The sequence below is a fragment of the Leptosomus discolor genome, chromosome 7 (genome assembly GCF_034619465.1).
Source record: "Leptosomus discolor isolate bLepDis1 chromosome 7, bLepDis1.hap2, whole genome shotgun sequence".
Taxonomy (NCBI): domain Eukaryota; kingdom Metazoa; phylum Chordata; class Aves; order Leptosomiformes; family Leptosomidae; genus Leptosomus; species Leptosomus discolor.
The window spans coordinates 5,734,821-5,753,503 of record NC_141397.1 but is presented as its reverse complement, the minus strand read 5'-3'; the positions used below and the strand labels follow the sequence as shown (position 1 = coordinate 5,753,503).

Genomic DNA, 18,683 nt, shown 5'->3' with positions numbered 1-18,683 from the left:
ACTGAAAATAAACATACATCTGTTGTGAATCTGGCTTGACTCTAAGGTTAAATAATGATGCCTGCCTTCACCAAATTGCCATGGAAAAATACGAACTGATCATAATTACAGTACAATAAAACCTCGTCCTCTTGCTTTGGTAGGCTCTTGAGTACAATAAAATCTTTGGCTAAAATAAACTGAATTCATATTTGTAAGCCTTCTCTTTGACAGTAAGGAGAATATTGGTAAATGGCGTAAATTGCCATCTTTTTGCTGACTTCCACAAGGTTATGACAGTTTACACCCCTGAAATGGTGGTCCCCAAGTATGCCTATCTGTCTGATTTCACTGTAACAGGCACATCGCAAATGTGCAATCCGCACACTAGAAAGAACCGTTCCAGAAGCCTGCTTACATGCTGATAAATATTCAGGAAGATGGTTCTTTCAGCCCTCAACGTAAAAAAAACGAGCAAGACTACAAAGTCCTGAAGAGGAGGAATTGTACACTGGTTCATTCAGGTCAATTTTATATGATCTCTTTCCCTATAAATTGTAAGTTAAAAAAAAACAACCAAACAACCAAACACCACCAAAACGGAAAAACACAAAGTAAATGCAAGTATTAGCCCATACATGAAAATATAAATGATGTTCCAAACTGTGTTGCCTCCAGATGTTTCTATGAGTTAAACCGTTTACTGTTTTTCTATATTTAAAACATTCTATTTTTTTCACTTGATGTTATAAGCTTTGGGCAAACTTGCTGGCATTGATTTAAGTCATGCTTTTGTACCACATGTAGGTCAAACGCACATTCTGAAAAGACACAATACGACCAAGAATTCACTCATTAATAGTGACAGGTAATAACTGCTTACACTTTCCTCAGTAATCAGCTCGCTGAGAAGCTTCGTGCTGAAGCTTTCTTTAACTGAGAAGTTACAGCTTTTTACAAAGGACGGTATCATATCGCCATAGTCATTTGATAACTCTGCACAGAAACTTTTTGAATCATTTCAGTAAGTGTTTGAGGTTGGTTGTTTGCCTCAGCATTAGTTACCTACATTTGTATTCTCCTCATATAGTTTAAAATGAAAGCATAAAGCTCTATAGAGATTTGTATTTCCAGTTCTTGCATGCTTAAAGCCTATTATTAAAGAAGTAGTAAGAACACTTGATGTAGGACTTGAGTACTTATTAGGGGACTCAGGAGCCCAAGGAAGCACAGTCCCGAACACTCAGATTTGATGGTGAAGCTAACAGCAGACACTTAGCCGTGCCGTTACAACTTTGCTATTGCGTCCTTTTTTTTTTTTTTTTTCCCCCTCTTCACCTTTTGGAGCCTCTCCTACCTCTCCCTAAAAAGTGCTATTTGGCTCCATCTCTTATTTCTCTTGGAAACCTAGTCATCTTTCTCCCTCCCCCTCGCACCCTCTCACTTTCTTCATTGTGCTTCACTTATTTCACCTTTTTTTTTTTTTTTTTTTTTTTTTTTCCTCTTATCCTATGCGAGAAATCCTGTGCGGCCATCCCCTAGAATTTAAAAAAAAAAAAAAAAGCTTTTTTTTTTTTTTTTTTTTTTTTTTTTCCTTCCCCTCTCCTTGGGTTTGGGACTTCCCCGGCCCCTTCGCAGCTGTGGCGGTGTCAGGGCTCCAGCGGCGGCGGCCCCCGCAGGAGGGGACCTGCCACCGCCGCCACCCCTCGGTCTCGGTCCCAGTCCCGGTCCCGGCCCACCCACCCCCACCCCACCCCCCCGACAGCTCCTCGCCCCCCCGGCCGGGGCGGGCGGGCTGACAGCAGCAGGTTGGAGAGCCGCGGAGGGGTGCGGAGGGGTGCGGAGCGGGGCCGCTGCCACCTGGAGCCGCCTGCGCCCGGCTCCGCGCCGGGGAGCGGCTGAAGGGTCCGCGGGGGTGCGAGGGACCCCGGCACCCCTCCGCGGGCAGCCCGGCGGGGAGCGAACCCAAGAGGGGTTCAGCCCTTGACTTTTCTTTGTACTCCTCTCTTTTAATATTAGAGCACATATTGAAACGATAAACACAATGAAAAGCACAAAATATTTCATCAGTGTTGTAACTGTATATTTCCTTTATTCTGAAGAAATATCAAGTTTTGAACAGTGCACAGAGGCAGCAACTTCTGCTTTGGACGCCGCTCGCTTGTTAAAGACCGCATTGTTACAGTTAAATCTAAAGACAATTTTTAAAAAGCATTAGATGTCAGAAAAGGGGGGAAAATCTTACCGTCGAAAGACTGCTGCAGGTTCCAGCTCAGTCTGAAACTGCAGGGAAAAGTGGAGCAGCTGCTGAACAAAAGTTTTAGATTTTTTTTTTTTTAGAAAGTCTGCAAAACTAATTTCCCACAAAATAGGACTCAATTTCCGTTTAAGAAACTAGCTCTTGCAAATGTCATACAATTCCTGATTTTTTCCAATAGCAATTGAAATTCATTTTATCTTTCGCACATGGACCCAAGGATTTAGACTTAAATTGCTGGAGCGCGACGGTTTTCCTTCTCTTTTCTTTTTTTTTTTTTTTTTTTTTTTTTAAATTTTGATTTGGGGGGGAGGAGGAGGAAGGTACGGCGGGGAGGAAGGGCTGGGAAACAAAACGTTTCCGCCGTGGGCACCTCTTCGGTCAATGATCAATAAATGAGTTCTCCTAATTTAAACCAGTTAAGAGCCGCCTTCGCGTGGCTCCTGTTAATTCCACTCCACCCGTGTGGAGAACAAACCAGCCAAGCCCGGGCTCTCCAGGTTGTCCCTCCTGAGCCGCTGAAACCTCAACGAAGAAAATGAAGATACGGGGAGTGCGAACGATGCGAGGTCTCGATTCGAAGGGGCTGGGGGCAAGAAGGGAAATTTGGCTTTCTTCGGACGGATTTACCCGCCCGGTGAGCGCCGGGGGTCCCCTCGCAGAACCCACCCCGCGGTGCGGTGCGGCTCAGCCCGGCAGCGGCGGGTGCGGGCGGAGCGGCGGGATGCTCCGCACCCGCGCATCTCGGTCCCTGCCCCAGCCCTCGCAGCTCCGCGCTCCTCCGCGCTGCCCCCTCCCACCTGGGCGCGCAGGTGAGGCGCTGCTAAGCGCTTCCCCCCACCCCGCTCCCCGGGAGGACGGGGCGGGGGCAGCCCCCGCACCCCTGAGAAACGCGCTATTTATTGCGCACCCCTGCCCTCTCCCCCGGGGGGGCACCCCGAGCTGCCCCCTCACCCCCGGCGGCTGCTGGCCCTGCAGGGGGGGGTCCCCCCCGCCGCCCCCCGCCCTCTCCATCTCCCCCCCCCCCCCCCCGCCGCCGACCCGGCCCCTCCAGCCCCGGGGCAGCCCCGCCGGGCGGCGCGGAGGGGAGGCGTGTTCCCCGCGGCCCGCCCGGGGGCAGGGAGGGGCGGGATGCGCCCCCGCGGAGCCGGGCCGTCCCCCTTGTGTGTGTGTGTGTGTCCGTGTGTCCCCCCCTCCTCGGTCCGCCCCCCCCCCCCCGCCGCTGCCGCGGGGCGCCCGGGGCGCGGGTGCGCAGCGCTGCCGCCCGCTGACGGAGCGGCTGGGCGCGGGGACGGCGTTTTTTGGAGGGAGTTTGCATGTGGTCAGTGCCGTGTTTGCTAAGCCAGCCCCCAGCTCACATTACACACTACTGTATTTATAACCTCTCGGAGCTGTTTCCCCCTCCGAGCAGTTCTCTGGGACCACCTTCTCTTGGCTTCGAGCTCTGCCGCTTCTTGACATCTGAGCAGCTCTGGAGAAAGGCTCATCTAGGTCCGAGTGTTTATGCAGCGGAGACTGGCCGCTAGGGCTAAAGACCTGGATTATCTGAGCTCAGCCGCCGGCTGCAAAGTCTGTCGTTGCCGTTTTTTGGGAGAACAAAAAAAAAAAAAAAAAAAAAAAAATATCATCCCAACCCCGATCTGTTTACAGTGAAAGTTGACAAAGGGTGGTGAAGTTGGATCTTTCCTAAACTCTCCTGCCTGGAACCTGAGACTTGCATGCCATGGATCACACACTCTTTGGCTGCCTGCGCAGCCCCCATGCCACCGCGCAGAGCTTGCACCCTTTCTCCCAGTCTTCTCTTGCCCTGCATGGAAGATCTGACCACATGTCCTACCCTGATCTGTCTTCTTCTTCTTCCTCTTGCATAATAGCGGGATACCCCAATGAGGAGGGCATGTTTGCCAGCCAGCATCATAGGGGGCACCACCACCATCACCACCACCACCACCACCACCACCAGCAACAGCAGCACCAGCCTTTGCAGACGAACTGGCACATTCCTCAGATGTCGTCTCCTCCCGCCGCGGCCAGGCACAGCCTCTGCCTTCAGCCCGACTCAGGAGGACCCCCGGAGCTGGGCAGCAGCCCCCCCGTCCTGTGTTCAAACTCTTCCAGCCTGGGCACTAACACCCCCACGGGGGCAGCCTGCGCGCCGGGGGACTATGGCAGGCAGGCTCTGTCCCCGGTGGAAACGGAGAAGAGGTCCGGCAAGAGGAAAAGCGACAGCTCAGGTAAAGCTTCACCCTTTCCCCTGCGGGGCGGGACCCCCGGGCGGAGGGTGCCGGGGTGGGGGGAGCCGAGCTGCGGGACCCCGGGGTCCCCCCGCCGCGGCTCGGCTCGGCTCGGCTCGGCTGGCCCCGGTCGCCGCGGGGCTCTCGCCGCCCGCTGCCACCGGGCTGCCGGGTGGCTCCGTCCCTCCATCGCGTTCTCGGGGTCTCCATCATTAAAACAAGCTTTATTGGGGGGTGGGGGGTGTGCGTGTGCGTGTGTAAAATAAAAAGGAAAAATCCAGCACGTGGTAGAGCATGAACTCAAGGTGGTGGTGGTGGTGAGGGGGGAGAGTTTTCTACAAGTCCAGGAGAGAAACGTTTGTAGTTTGGGTGAGGATTTTAGCATCTGGTCCCACGTCCCCCTCCCCCCCCCCCCCCCCCCCTCCACCCGCTCGATACGCCACCTCTGCTTCAAAATTCGGAATATAGCGCGCTCCTTCCCCTCCGCCCCTTCGCCGCGGAGCGGAGCGCGGTTCCGAGGCGATTGCACAAGGCTTGGGAGCGGAGAGTGAGGAGAGGGGCTGATGCCTTGCTGCCCCGTAGGAGCTGGGTGCGCCTGCATCCGATCCTCAGCCTGGAAGGGTCAAAAATTGGAGTTTTTTGTAAAACAGACGGGGGAATGGGAGTTTTTTAGAAAGCTGCTTCCCTTCAGTTTGCCGGTGGCGGGGGCGGAGGGAAGGAAGGAGCTGTCTGGCTTTTAAAATCACTGCAATTTTGACTTGAAGGCGAGCATAAAAACATGTAGACCCGCAGTCGTTCCAGGGCGATGATTTGGCGTCGCTAAGCGTGCAAAAAAACTTGACATATTCGCCGCTTTTTGGACCGGCAAAGCCTGTCAAAGTCCCGCTCTGACAAAAGCCACTCGGCGAAGGCGACGCGACTGATGGCACTTCCGTCAGGGCACGCAGAAACCGGGGGGGTCATCGAAAATACACTGAGGCAGGCAGGAGGCACTTGAAAAAGAGAGGGCTCAACAGTTTGAAAACTCAAGAGCAGGCGTAGCGTATTGTTTGTTATCGGGGAAGAGAAAGCGAAAGGCTTTTCCAGATATTTATGAGGTTCACAACTGGAGCCGTGACCTTGACTCGAAATGTCGTGAGTGTGGTGAAGTGGGAAGCAAGAGAAACTGTTTTAAAAAAATAACCCTCAAGGATGCCGTCGTTTTCTTCGTTGTCCGTTACACTGAGAAACGTTTACAGGAATTCAGGATGGGTTTAACTGAATTTCATCTTACATAGCTGGTACACAGGCTGAAAATGCTTCCAAGATTAAAAGCCGTATTTAGTTAAAACACTGGTGGCGAAACCTATTGTTGTGTCTTCGTTATATTTGATGAGATAAAAAGGAATTCTCTGATTTCGTGAGGTGTGTGAGCAATACTAAAATTTGAGTCCCCATTACTACCAGGAAAATAACTGGACGCCTCTCGGTGTAAGGGTTTATCGTATTTGCCAGTCTATTTAAAGCTGAAGGAAAAAAGGAAATCGGTCCCTTTCACTGTCAGGGAAGTATCTCTGTCTCTTTTTGTTCATTGCCTTTTGCAATGCAAAACCACCAGTGGGGAATGTCCCAAACCTTACCCTGGGGTGACCGGGGTCTTCCGCTGGGTTTAGTGGACAAGGGTTTGAGCCTTCAGCCATGGTTACGCTTATCTCCCGCCACACTCTGAACCTCACTTTCTTTCTGAAGATCAAGGCAGGTAACTATTTCCTCCTCCCTTCCCCTAAGAAAAAAAATATTATGGCCGTTCACACAATCGTGACTCTTTCAGGCTGAAAACGGGCATCTTTTAACAACAGCTGGGTAGCTGCTGTCTTTGGGTTTTTTTCCTTCAGGAAAAGCCTGAGTTTTGGACTGAACATTTAACCCCACCCCTTTATTAATCCTGAACTCTGGCGCTAGATATTTAATGCCCTTCTAACGTATGGCAGCGAGAACTGTTTTTAAGGCGCTGCACTTCTACATTTGTCGCCCATAATTGCCCCTCATTTGATTAAAAATCATCCCTTTTGTTTCTCCTTAGTCTGTTTTTTTCAAACAAATTACTGTACTTGAAAGAATTTCATCCACGCCTTCCCCACTTTCTGGAGACATATTCATCACACTTGGAACTACTTCAATAGGCATTTGTATAAAAACCTAATAGTAAATAACTAAGGAGTGAAGAGAGACTGCATAAGTTTCAGTGCCAGCATTCTGAGACAATTATTAATGCTCTCGCTTATTTACAGATATATTTCCTCTTCTTAAGCATATCACTTAAAGCCACAGAATGTTCAGTGTTTTCTCGAGCACTGAATCTGTTCCGCATTTCAGAGCTGAATTAACCTTAGGCTACCCTTTCTTGCACTACTCTGCTTTTATTTCTGGTTGTTTAAGCTCAGGAACGTTCGTTCATGAAGCTGAGTTTAAAGAAAGTAAAACGTGACCATTCCTTGTATCGTTTATCTCCCACGCTAGTGACTGTTGCTCAGCCGTATAGATACTCTGAAAATTTACCAGCAGAGCGACCCCATTTTACTTATTTGTTACGATGGCGGGAGTGTACTTTTTTTAAAAGTTATTAACAAAAACCCAGAGGGTGAGCAAAATTTTGGACGATGGACTGTGCTCGTCCCTGCGCTTGCTCTTTTTCCCTGGAATCCACGTCTTGCAGGGAAATGGGAGGACAGAAATACTTCGCGCTACACTCTGTGATAGTTTTGTTTGGGACTGAGAAAGCGAGGTGAAATGTGCTTTCGTGGTAGCTTTATAAACTGACTCACAGTTTTCTTTTGCCCTAACCCAGGTTTTAAGCAGTTTGGGAAGTTCCCTTTGAAGATCTTGAATAGGCTGCTACAGAACAGGGTGCAATTGTCAGCTGGTCTTGTTGTAAAGGACTGGGAAATGCTGCTTGCTTAGTCATCGACCCCTGCATGCTACAGCTGTCAGTGTCTCCAGGTTTTGTAGTTGCTCCCTCATTATCTTCAGAACATTCCTTTCAACCTGCGTAGGCCCAGAAGCGGGACAGCAAGCTAGCCTGCGCGTTGAGGAGTGATGCACACAGATCTTTAGATGTTAGCGGTTCGCAGTGAGTAACGGCATCTGCACCCTTGCCTTTGTAACCCAGCTCCGCGTCCGTCGAGGAGGTAGGAGTAAAAAGACCGTGCTAAATCTGAGGATAGGTTACAAATAAAATCGCCTCGTTTCGAGTGCACTAATGGTCAGAATTATCTGTGCGCTAATGAGGTGCGGATGAAAACCATGCTGAGTGTATAAAAAACATATTCTTGGAGTGCTTTGTTGCTTTGTGGTACGAGTTGTTCTGTATGGAATATTTTGGATTTTTCTAATGCCTCCCCTTCTTGTTGCTTGCCTGTGACTTTTGAGGCCATTTTATTTCTGTTATTTATAAAGTAGGTTTTGATTCTCAGACGATGCAGAACACATCAAATGCAAAACCACTACTGCAGTTGTCTAAGTTGGCTTACTTAGGTCCCAGTTTTCTTAAAACTTCGGTCAGGAGAAAAGCATAGTAATGCCCACATAGAAAGTGTAACCCCAGGTTTTCTGAGAAATACGAAAAGAAAGTGAATCTGGTAGCCTTAAGGAAGCCTAAAATGCTATGGCGAAAAAAAAATATCTGTACTATGCTGAAAAGACGAGGGGGAGGCTGAGTACAGTTGAAGGAGTTCTTCTGAGCACTACAGCTATTCAAACATGTAATTGCGATAGATAAATATATGTTATAAGTAAATTTGATTCCAGTTTCAAGTCTAATGTAATTAAACACATGCCCTCAGGCATGAGAAGCCTTTTTTTTTTTTTATTTATTTTTTTATTTTAAAAGTTTGTCATTGAAAAATGTTTTTATATGGCACAGATTTACAAGGAAAGGCTAGCAGGTAATAACAACTATTCATGTTTTTGACTGTATTTATAATAGTATCATACAGAAACACTCCTGTTAAACCTACAAAAACATTGCAGGAATCCAGTGTTTCAATAGCTGTTCTGCTAGTTTTTGTTCATTGACAAATCACATGAAAAGAAAACAATACTCTTTCTTCCAGTGTTTTAACATCTTTTATAGCCTACCTATTCTCAACATGCAAGCAGTAATAAGTTACATCTCCAGGGAATTTACTTTAAACACATCTAAATATCATAAATCATATGTACTTGTTTGAAATGGTCTCTAAAAAGCAGGTCATTTTGATAAATGATTATAAATACTGCAAAATCATGGGTTTTGAGGACTTCTGATTGGTTTCTGAAACACATCAGTAAGAAAAATGAGCTGCACACTTGTAGTCAAAAAGGACTGTGTAACTGATTCATCAATATGTCTGTGCTTTTCAGCATGGTTGTAAATGGAAGGAAGAAATACATACTAAAGCATAGTTTTTCTGGAAAGAGTTAATCTATTTGGTATCCAGCATCAAAGCATCACTTATGCTTAAACAACAACAACAACAAAACCCCATCTCTGTAGATTTCATAAATGAAACAAGTTCAAAATCTGATGAGTCATAATCATAGTTTTAGAAGAAAACTTTTAAGGCTGATTGCTTAGCAAATGTTGGGCTACCTAGTGGGCTACTTGCTGGATTGTTTAATCCATGAAAATTTGCAATGCGTTCACTTTTGCTCTCAGGGGATACAACCAGGAACTGTTCTAGGACTGTAAAATTTTTAAACATTATTTCACTGATACATTCTCAGAATTCTTTGCCCATAGCCATAGAGTAATTTTGTGTGGGCAGAAATCAGTACGGCCTCTAATCATGTATTTCTGTCTGTCTATATATATAATTTAGTGGGATTTACACTCCACACCCCCCACACCCCCCCAAACCCGCCCTTTTAGAAGCATCAGGATCCCAGTCCAGACATTCATTGGAGCACAAATGTTTTTGTGAGAAGGTCTGTTGACTCTAGTGGAACTATTGAAGTGCTCAAGGGTTTTTAAGCCGTTGGAGCTTCATCCTGTTACTGTGTTTTAAGTCTTTGGCACAGAAATGTAATTGCATGCTCTTCTTTTATTATTTGGTATTAAGCACTATCAGGGATCTCAGTCTTCAAAGCAAAGTCACCGAGGGGTCTGGATAAGTAAGTGTGGTACCAGAACCAAATGCAGAAGGAGATAGGGACGCATGGGGATTGAAAATCCAAACATTTCGGCAATATCTGGAGAAAATGTCACTAGAAGTTTTCAAAAAATCACGGTTGTAGGTACCTTTCAGGATTTTTAAACTGCTGTTGCATGGTAGGGAAAGAGAAATGCTTTATAATTCTTGCAGATATTTATTGATAAAATATTAGGATTGCCTGAGTGTTTGACCATTGCCAATTCAGCATTCTACATATAAATTGAATTTTAATTTAATTGGTTTTAAATCCTGGGATAAAATTTGCCCTAACACATCTAGCATAACTTCTCCAGTATTTTGCATAGCAGGCCATCAGATTCCAGATTTTTTGTCAGACTTGTTGCCCTTTTTAGACATGCTAATTATTTGATAAGTGCTTTTTAACTGAGCCTGCTAAACTTCATATAGTTTGCTGTTTGGAAATACTCATTCTTTAGTGATGTCATGATTCGATATGCTGTATCTTTGAAGTCCTCAAGAGTAGGATTGAGCTCTGTGTCTTGAAATTCAAGGGAAGGTGACGACATTATCTTTGCTGCTGTCTGCTAATAATCTGATGCTGCTCACGGGATTATTGCTTTCAGCAAATGCAGTGCTACACGGCAGTATGAATGGTCGCTGTAGCACGTTTCTTTCAGTAGCAAATGTATCCTACCAAGCAGTTGTGCTGCTCTCCGGAAAGGAAGCGAAATAAATCCGGTTTCATCTGCTAGAATGAGCAAAGTTTAAATCCATCAGTGAAACGTCGTTACGGTGGGGTTGGGTTTAATCCTTATTGTTGCTATGTTATCCCGTGTCCTTGTTCTAATACGCTTCAGAATGCAACTTGAAAGGACGCGAAAGGAAAGTCATATTTTTTAGATATAAATACTTGCATATGTCGCTAATAAGGTTTCTAACTAAAATAGCGTGGTGTTGGAGAAGTTTGATAAACAGTGCTTGAGGCTACTTCATTACATCAGCGCACAGCTGGGCACTGAACCCAGCCTTAGGATCTGACTCGAGCCTGTGCCCTACCCTTTTATGCCTGGTTCCCCAGCCTACACACTGGCAGGACCAGGGCTTTCCTTCCATTTGTAAAGCACCCGGAGCTTTGAGTTCATGGAAAGCTTTGCGTGCCTGCGCGTGCGTGTGCCTTTTTTAGCAGGCTTTAAAGACTTGCAGACCTGCGTCCCCATTTCTCAAGCACCGCTGGTGGCAGGGAAGGGGCGAGACGGTGCGCGGCCACCCCACAGCAAAAGCCTTCCTCCCGCTTGCTCAGCAGGGCAGTCGCAGAAGCGCGGCGTCACAGATCGCATCACCTCTCCCAGCGTGGGCTTGTGTGGCTGCAAGAAGTCATTCGCCTTCTGGGGTGGCTGGCTGGGGTCCTCGATGACCGGAGAGCTGCTTTTCTGTTGTGTTTCATGAACGGTTGTACTCAAAAGTAGCCTGATGTGATTGTGTTGGTCGCACACAGTCTCGCCTTGTATGGATTTTCAGGATCTGAATCACTTACAAAAAGTTATTAAAATAAACGGTCTGTAAACATACACACTAAGGGAAGTTTCACCTGGAAGGTATTGATGACAAAACTCCCACTGATTTTGGGTAGCACCAGATTTTAAGACGTGTGTTCTTACTACGAATGTAGCCTAGCTTGGGAGAAGGAGATAGACCAGTTAGCCGTGCTAGTGCTCATGCTTTTTGTGATACGCCGTCTCGCTTGCTTCCAGCGGCCAACACAGCAAAGCAATACTTGTTTAAGAAACCACTGCTGCCATCGGTCTTCATTTTCTAGTGTTTGGTGTCCTTGTTAGTTATTAATATACATAACAAAATCTGTGCCCTTCGACACATTTACCTAAACCAAATCCATCTAAAATAATATTTAACAGACAAAAATTTAATCACACTCATGTAATTCCATCTCTGCTGATTTTATGTATATATCTCTGTAATATCACTTGTGCAGAGTTGCATCACTGTATCCTAGCATTTGCTGAGTGATGCAAAGTGGAAAAAAAATCATTAATATAATGGGAAATAGTAGTAGAGGGTTCGCTGTCATACATGAAAAGTTGTTTCTGAAGTATTCTACTAAACTTTATAAATAGACAACTTAGGCTGTCAAAATCCTACTTGTTAACATCAATGATATTAAAGATGTAATATTCACTGTAGATTAGGGAGGATGTCCATCATTTTGAAATCTTGGACTTACAGAAGACAGTAGCATACCTCCTGTTTGGAACGTGAGTTTATTTTCCAGATGAATTTGTGGATTTTACAAATAGTTTTGGGGGCAGGTTACTTGACTGGACGTTGTGGATATTCCTAAACTGGCATGTGATTACCCATCACAAGAAAAATCAGAAATCACATTTGGAAATTGGCTACTGATTATTTTCTTGTTTAATGATGAATGTAGTGCTTCGATACTATGCAGTCTGGAATCACCGGAGCGTCTCGCTCCATACAAAATGAAAAAGCAGCATGAACTTTGTACTGACAATTGCCTGTGCTGAATAAACCTTGCAGTGGTGGGAAAAGGGGCCCTTAAAATACATAAACAGAAGAAAACATACATGAAAACTTAACGGTCATGTGAAAGAAAAGTTATTTTGTACTTGAACCTATGTTTCCTTTTATCTTTCTTTTCAACAAATGAAACAAAATAATTGACCAAACAGCAGAAGAAACAAGTCTCAAAGGAATGAGTCAAATCTTTCATTTATGATGGAAGAGCATAGTTTTACTAAACCAATAAAATCCAGTGGATTATGAAACCCTAACTGGAAGCCAAGGAATCTTTTTTCTTTCTTTCTTCCTTTTTTTTTTTTTTTTTTTTTTTTTTTTTTTTTATGAAGCTGCTTCTTGGACTAGAGAAAAATTGGTTGATTGAACATTATTTTATAGCAAATAGGATATGAAAAACTAAAACTGAAACAGATTACTGCAGGCTTTTAAAAGTCCTTCTTCCTTCTGCATTCTCTCAGATCTCTAATAGTTATTTTTTATTTTTAGCAAGTGAGCCTGAACAAATGCTGCCTTACATAAACTGCGTTAGATGCACTTCACTAGCCTCCGCCACCGTCGTGAGTGTTAACTCTTAGACTGTGATCCTTAGACGATGATGCCAGTGTGCATTTAATTTTGCGTGTTGGGAGAGGAATGAAATCTTGGGTGTGTGAAGTCAAAACGGTGGAGTGGAGCCAGGACTTCCCAGCAGAAGTAGTCGCATCACTTTGATACGAACACACCTGAAGTTAAGTGTATGTTTACACATTTTGGTGGAACTGGGGGCATTAGTCACTTAAATTTACCAAGCGGAAAAAACTGTTTCCCACTTTGGTCCTTCTAAAAATAGATACTAAAAAATCTGTTGGACATATGTGGACTGACAATATAGCTCTGAAGAGAGTTGAATGAACTGTGGTGTTTTCTACCTGCCAAGCAAAAAATGGCATATCCTAGAAGCATGCAATGTACCCTGAGTGTGCACGGGGGTGTTTTGCAGGGCGACCGAGGCTCCTCAGGCACACAGGTCTCAGTAGCTTTTCAAGCCTTTCATTTTCTTCCAGCTGGTGCAGAATACCAGAACGCTGTAGGCCCTATCCTCATAGGTTATGAGGACAAACAAAACCTCCTTGTTAAAATGTGCTTATGACTTTAAAAAGAATGGTAGGAACAGTGACTAGATGTCTCCTAAATTCATGAAAATATCCATCGGTGTAGTGAAGGAAAGAGAACTGGAGCCAGATGTGTTGATAAACTATACGATGGCATATTTTGCGAGGCTTTGGTCCACTGAGCTGGTAAAAACGGTGTCAATGGAAGCCCGGGTGGGTACGGCGACGTCGACCGGCCGAAGATGCCTCGTAAAAGCTTTGTGCTTAGAATGCCAGACAGTATTTTCCGCCAGAAGAAAACAGCAGTCTAATGGGGGCAGAGGCATGTTGGCTCCTTTCGAATTAGTATTTTCTGAACTAGACTTTAAAACCTAGTAAAAGTCCGCGAGTCCTGTTCGCCTTACAGAGGGCTTAGGGAGAACTGAGAACACACAAGTCCTCTGCACTGTGGAATTACGGATGTGATTGACTCAGAAGTGACATAGTAGTATTAAGCTCTTTTTTTTTCCTTTGTTATTTTCTTTCTATATTCTTGTTTGGGGAGTACCGCAATGACCTCAAGCCGCAGCTGCGTGTTGAGTCTTTGCGTTCCTGAGGACATTAGAACAATACACACTAATGGTCTCTCTCCCGGCTCCCTCTCCCTCCCTCCCTCTCTTGCTGTTTTTACACAAGTCCGTCTCTGAAGGAGTGCACGCCTTTAGGTCTTTTCAATTTCCACCCACCCTTGCAGAACGAGCACTTTCTTTATTGCAACCCAAAAAATGCCACCCTTTACCTTAATCAGGTTTCCATTAGATGTTAAGCTACAGCAAGAACCGCAGTGGTCCGCTAAATAGAACAGTACTGCCAGGTGATGTTAGTCTGTTAGGGAGTGCGAGATGAAACAGTTACAGATCAGTGGAGCAGAGTCAGTTAAAAATAGGAGGCTTCATCAGCAGTTGTCCTTAAGGCATCTTGAATCCTCAGCAGTATTTTTTTCTTGTATTATTACCACTTTGATTTACATGATTTTTCTAATAGATCATATTAATGAGCCAATGAAAAGAGTGACTATTCTGTCTGTATTATTTGTTTTTATGAAACAATATATTGTTATTAAAAGTAGTAAATAGAACAAAGTATAAATTAAAAAAAAAATGATGTGAATATATGCACAGGAGAAAAAGCTGGAGACAAGGGTGCAAGTATTTCGGGTTGGTTTACATTATGAAGAAATACGCTGCCAAACTTTCCTGTAGCTCTGGTTTAGCTTTGCATTTTAATTTTCTTTCTCCACTTACTCTGACCCCTTTGCTTTTTACACTTCGATACGCTGCTACAGCTTTACGAGGCAAACATCTTTATTGCTTTAATATGAGGGTATGTACAGAAATCTAACAGTATTCGAACCCTGTAAAGCTATCTTTATTTCACTGGTTCCAAACTGAAATTTAGCCATGTAGAGAAGGCGCCAATCAAGTTTGCAGTCTGCTGGCGTGAGAAATATCGGAGATTTAAGGTTTTTGTATTTGCAAACATATCAGGAGGTCTTTGCCAGACATGACACCCAAACAAACACTTTTTTTGGATAGAGATGGTGTGTTCCAAGTACAGTGGCTAAATGCATCCAGCCGTTTTGAAGTATGTTTGGTTACAGAATGACCCGATCCTTCAAAGTTCTTGGGAAAGCCATTTCCTTCCCTCCTGTAAAACTCTCCCAGTGCTTTGCCAGCCTGCGTACTGATGCTCTAATCCTGTCGAAGCTTAGGTTACTGTGTATAATCCTCCTGGAATTAACAGTATAATGTCGAAAAAGTTAAGTACAGGCATGCTGGTTGCTACTCTGTCATTGAATCCTTCAGCTCGATGGTGTGTGGCTAAGAAATGTTTGTAGTTCCACAACATATGGGCAGATACCATAAAAATATTATTTATGGAGGCTCTGGCTTGCTTTGTGTTTTCCAAGCATGTTTCCACAACTAATTGATAGTCTTAATTCACACACACACAAACTAAAAGCTGCATCCATGTTAACATTGAAACATATGGTTGACTTGGTCATGTAGATAAGTAGAAAGCTTGATGCTACCCACATAGTGGAGTCTGGCTGCATGTTATTGCTGGCCTATTAACCAAAAGGACCTTGTTAACATATCAGCAGACTTATTACAAAAGGCGTAGGTGAAATCCACAGTGAGCTAGAAATGCAAGAAGTACTGCTCTTAGCTGAGGTGTTCGTACGAACCTCCATGGAGCCCTACTAGTTCAGAAGTTATTTGGTGGGGGGTACGTGGTTCCTACATACCTCTGGAAGAGCATTTCTGCAAGTTTAGGAACCGAAGCAGGTCCAGGGAACGTGTGTAGCATGTGTGTAGCACAAAAAGAAGGTCTCGCTAATCAGCCTGTGCACCTTCCCTGCCGTGTCGTGCAATGTCTCGTGTGTCTCTGCTCTCCATAAAGCCTCAGGGCTAGCTTCATGCAGTTAAGGTCGGTTTCTTTGCAAAAGCAGACAGCATTTCCCTTCCTTCCAGGGCAAAAACGCACAGATGTAGGGAAAAAATGCTCACAAAAGAGACCTTGGGTAAGCATATAGCATCTTTTTACAGGGGCAAAACAACTTTGTCCTTGGTTTCGCCACTACAGGGCCATGTCCTGCTGCTTGTTCTGAACAGGGTGAGAACTATGGTTTAGAAGATCTTATTTTGCCATGAGGGTTTGCAAGTTGCTTTTACCGGTCTTCTCTCTCTCCAACATGTTTTCAGACTGTTTTGCAAACGACTTTTATGCCACTTAGCAGAAATCAAATCCTGTTTTCCTGCCCGGGCCCTCTCTTGGCTCCTAATTTAACGCTGCCAAAACCAAAGATGATGAAATGAGCCTACCTTTCAGTCGTATCCTTTGGAAATTCCCTTCCTAGAATCCTTCTGATTCCAGCTTATCCTCTCAGAGTTAAACTTATTTCCCTACAAGGAATCGCCCAACTGCTCTTCAGCCAATGTTTTGGATCCTGTTTCTTATCTGCCTCAGTGTTTTCTCTGTGCTGTCTTAAGTGTGTCCTTCCTTTTTCCGTTCACACTCTTCTCTGTCTTCCGTATGCTCATGTACATGCAAAAAACATCCAGAAGCAATATTCTTGTCATTATCCCATCGTCCCCAAACCATCAACTGTTTTACTGTGAACTGACTTTTGGTAACAGTCATGACTCTTCTCTGCATTTATGGTGCATAAGAAAAGTGTGTAAGGCTGAGAGTAAACAGCGGGGGAAAAAAAGGGAAAGAAAAAGATGTTTTGTGTGCTCTTTCTTCTCTTCTTGAGATTTCAACTTCATAAGGGTGTGTATCACAGAGCAGATTCTGTAAACAGCTATAGTGGGAATCAAGCATGACCCAGACATGACAATGCTGATGGTTAATATTTAATACCAGTGATGTACCCAGTGTTGAGCAGAGCCTTGTGTAAAAAAGGGATTATTTGAAGCTAAGCCAAATGGGTGATAAAAAAAATGAATCTAACGTGCTTAAAATGCACTCTTTTAATTCCAAGATTTTAGGTAATAATTACTTGTGCCAGAAGGAATGTGCTTCAAAGAAAGGAAAGTCTCATTTTGAAGGGGCCTGTAAACTCTTTAAATAGCATTGGCAATTTGTCTTTTCACTCCACTTTTCTGTAAGAAGGGTTCTGAAAATAGTAAAATATTTTCTTTGACTCCATTTCATTGATATAATAGACACAAACATACATTTGTTATGTGTGTGGGTGTGTGCATGTGTGTGTGTAGCAAATCTAAAATAACAGCAGATAGGGACCTGGATAGTCCACATGATTTGGCTGGACCAGAATTTGGTGATATGTGCTATTTTATTCCTAAATGTGTTTTAAAAAACAATTGAGGGACAATGAGGGAGCTGCAGGCTGGGAGAGAAAAGGTACAGAAATCTTGCTTTTGAATGCTTGGGCTTGGCACTTTTGCAGTGATTTTCAATATCTAGAGTTTTTCAGTGTAATATCAGCAAATAGAGCGCATGGTAAAATTACAGAAGATATTAAATCGGAACTCTGGAGACATAAATTCACATGAGGATTGGATCACAAGATTGGCTGCTTTCCGGCTAGTCTCCAGTGGGCTTTTTTCCATATCACAAAAATCACCATACAGTTTGGCACAACCTTCAGGCTCAGTGAAGAGGGTTCTGTTCCAGGACTGAAATAGCCAAAAGCACTAGACGCCAGAACTGAGGTGCATTTGCAGTGTAGGACGGAGACAGTTTTACAGCTTTTGTCTCAACTCTTCTTTCCCCTTGCTAGGAATAAATTTCTTCGGGTTTTGGTAAGAGTTCTGTCAGCTTTATAGAGGAAGGAGGGAGGAATGAGATGCTAACCTTAGTATTTGTGACTTTATAACTAATGAAAACCTGGAAGCGTGTTGTGTCAGTAACTCACATTTCTGCAGCACACATTAGAAGCTAAGAAACAGTATTTGAGAAGATTTAAAAAAAAATTAGTAAACACATATTTTTCTGGTCAAAATTAGAAAAAATTTGAATGAGAAAGTTGCAGACTTCTGAAAGTGATGGAGTCCTGCTCCCTTCCCCCACCTCCCATCAGCAAGCTGATGTTTCCAGCAACTTCAAAAACAGAAGACTTCTCTGTAATCCTAAATGTACATAAGGAACAGATTAAAGTCCTGATTGGTGAAAAAATTTCAGCATATGCTTAAGAACCATTGACTTCAATGGGAGTTAAACAAGTCCTCACACACGCTTCTTGAACTGGAGACTAATAAGGATATTAAAAAGGATCAAGAGGCCACCCCCCTTCGGGAAATGCTGCAAAACTGTCATGGCCGAAAGCTTTTTTTTTTGTCATAATCATACTGACTTTCATCACTACCCTCCTCACCTCACTTCCAGCCTTCACAAAGAGGAGAAAACAACCCTCCTCTCCCTCTCTCTCTTATCCTCTCTTCTCCGTGCTACACTGTGCCGGGCTAAGCTTTCTCTGTCTCCAAAAAGGAGAGGAACTGCAGGCTCTGCAGTGTCCATCGGGGATGCCATATTTCCAGTGTAATGAAAGTGGAGGATGGTCACATGGTCCGGTGGATGGTGGTTGAACAATCCTCCTGAGAGAATTAATTACAACATAATTAATTACATTGCAGTCTAGCTATGCAGACCTTTGAATGATTGGAAGTACATTAAAAACAGTACACGTTAAAAATGGAAAAAAAAAAAAGGAAAGAAAAAAAGAAGGAAAGGAAACCTCACTAAAACCTCACACATAATTCACCTAGAGGAATCCTATTTGCAGGGAAAAAGGTACACACTCCAGCCCCCCAACAGCAATCCATATTTATATTCTTTTATTAGACGAGTGACAGATGGAGTGAAGTAGTGATGACTAAAAGGCTTGAGTGTGGGTTGATTTCTTTCAATTCAGTATGACAAAGCGGGT

General features: G+C 44.3%; 1 protein-coding gene across 1 annotated transcript in view; it reads left to right on the top strand.

Annotated features, from left to right (window-relative positions):
• Window positions 1-3,959: 3,959 nt before the first annotated feature.
• Window positions 3,960-18,683, top strand: part of MEOX2 (mesenchyme homeobox 2) — a 52,638-nt gene continuing 37,914 nt past the window's right edge. The window contains exon 1 of the mRNA XM_086468273.1: window positions 3,960-4,470. Within this exon, the coding sequence (XP_086324399.1) occupies window positions 3,960-4,470 (511 nt within the window). The remainder of the gene's footprint in view (window positions 4,471-18,683) is intronic.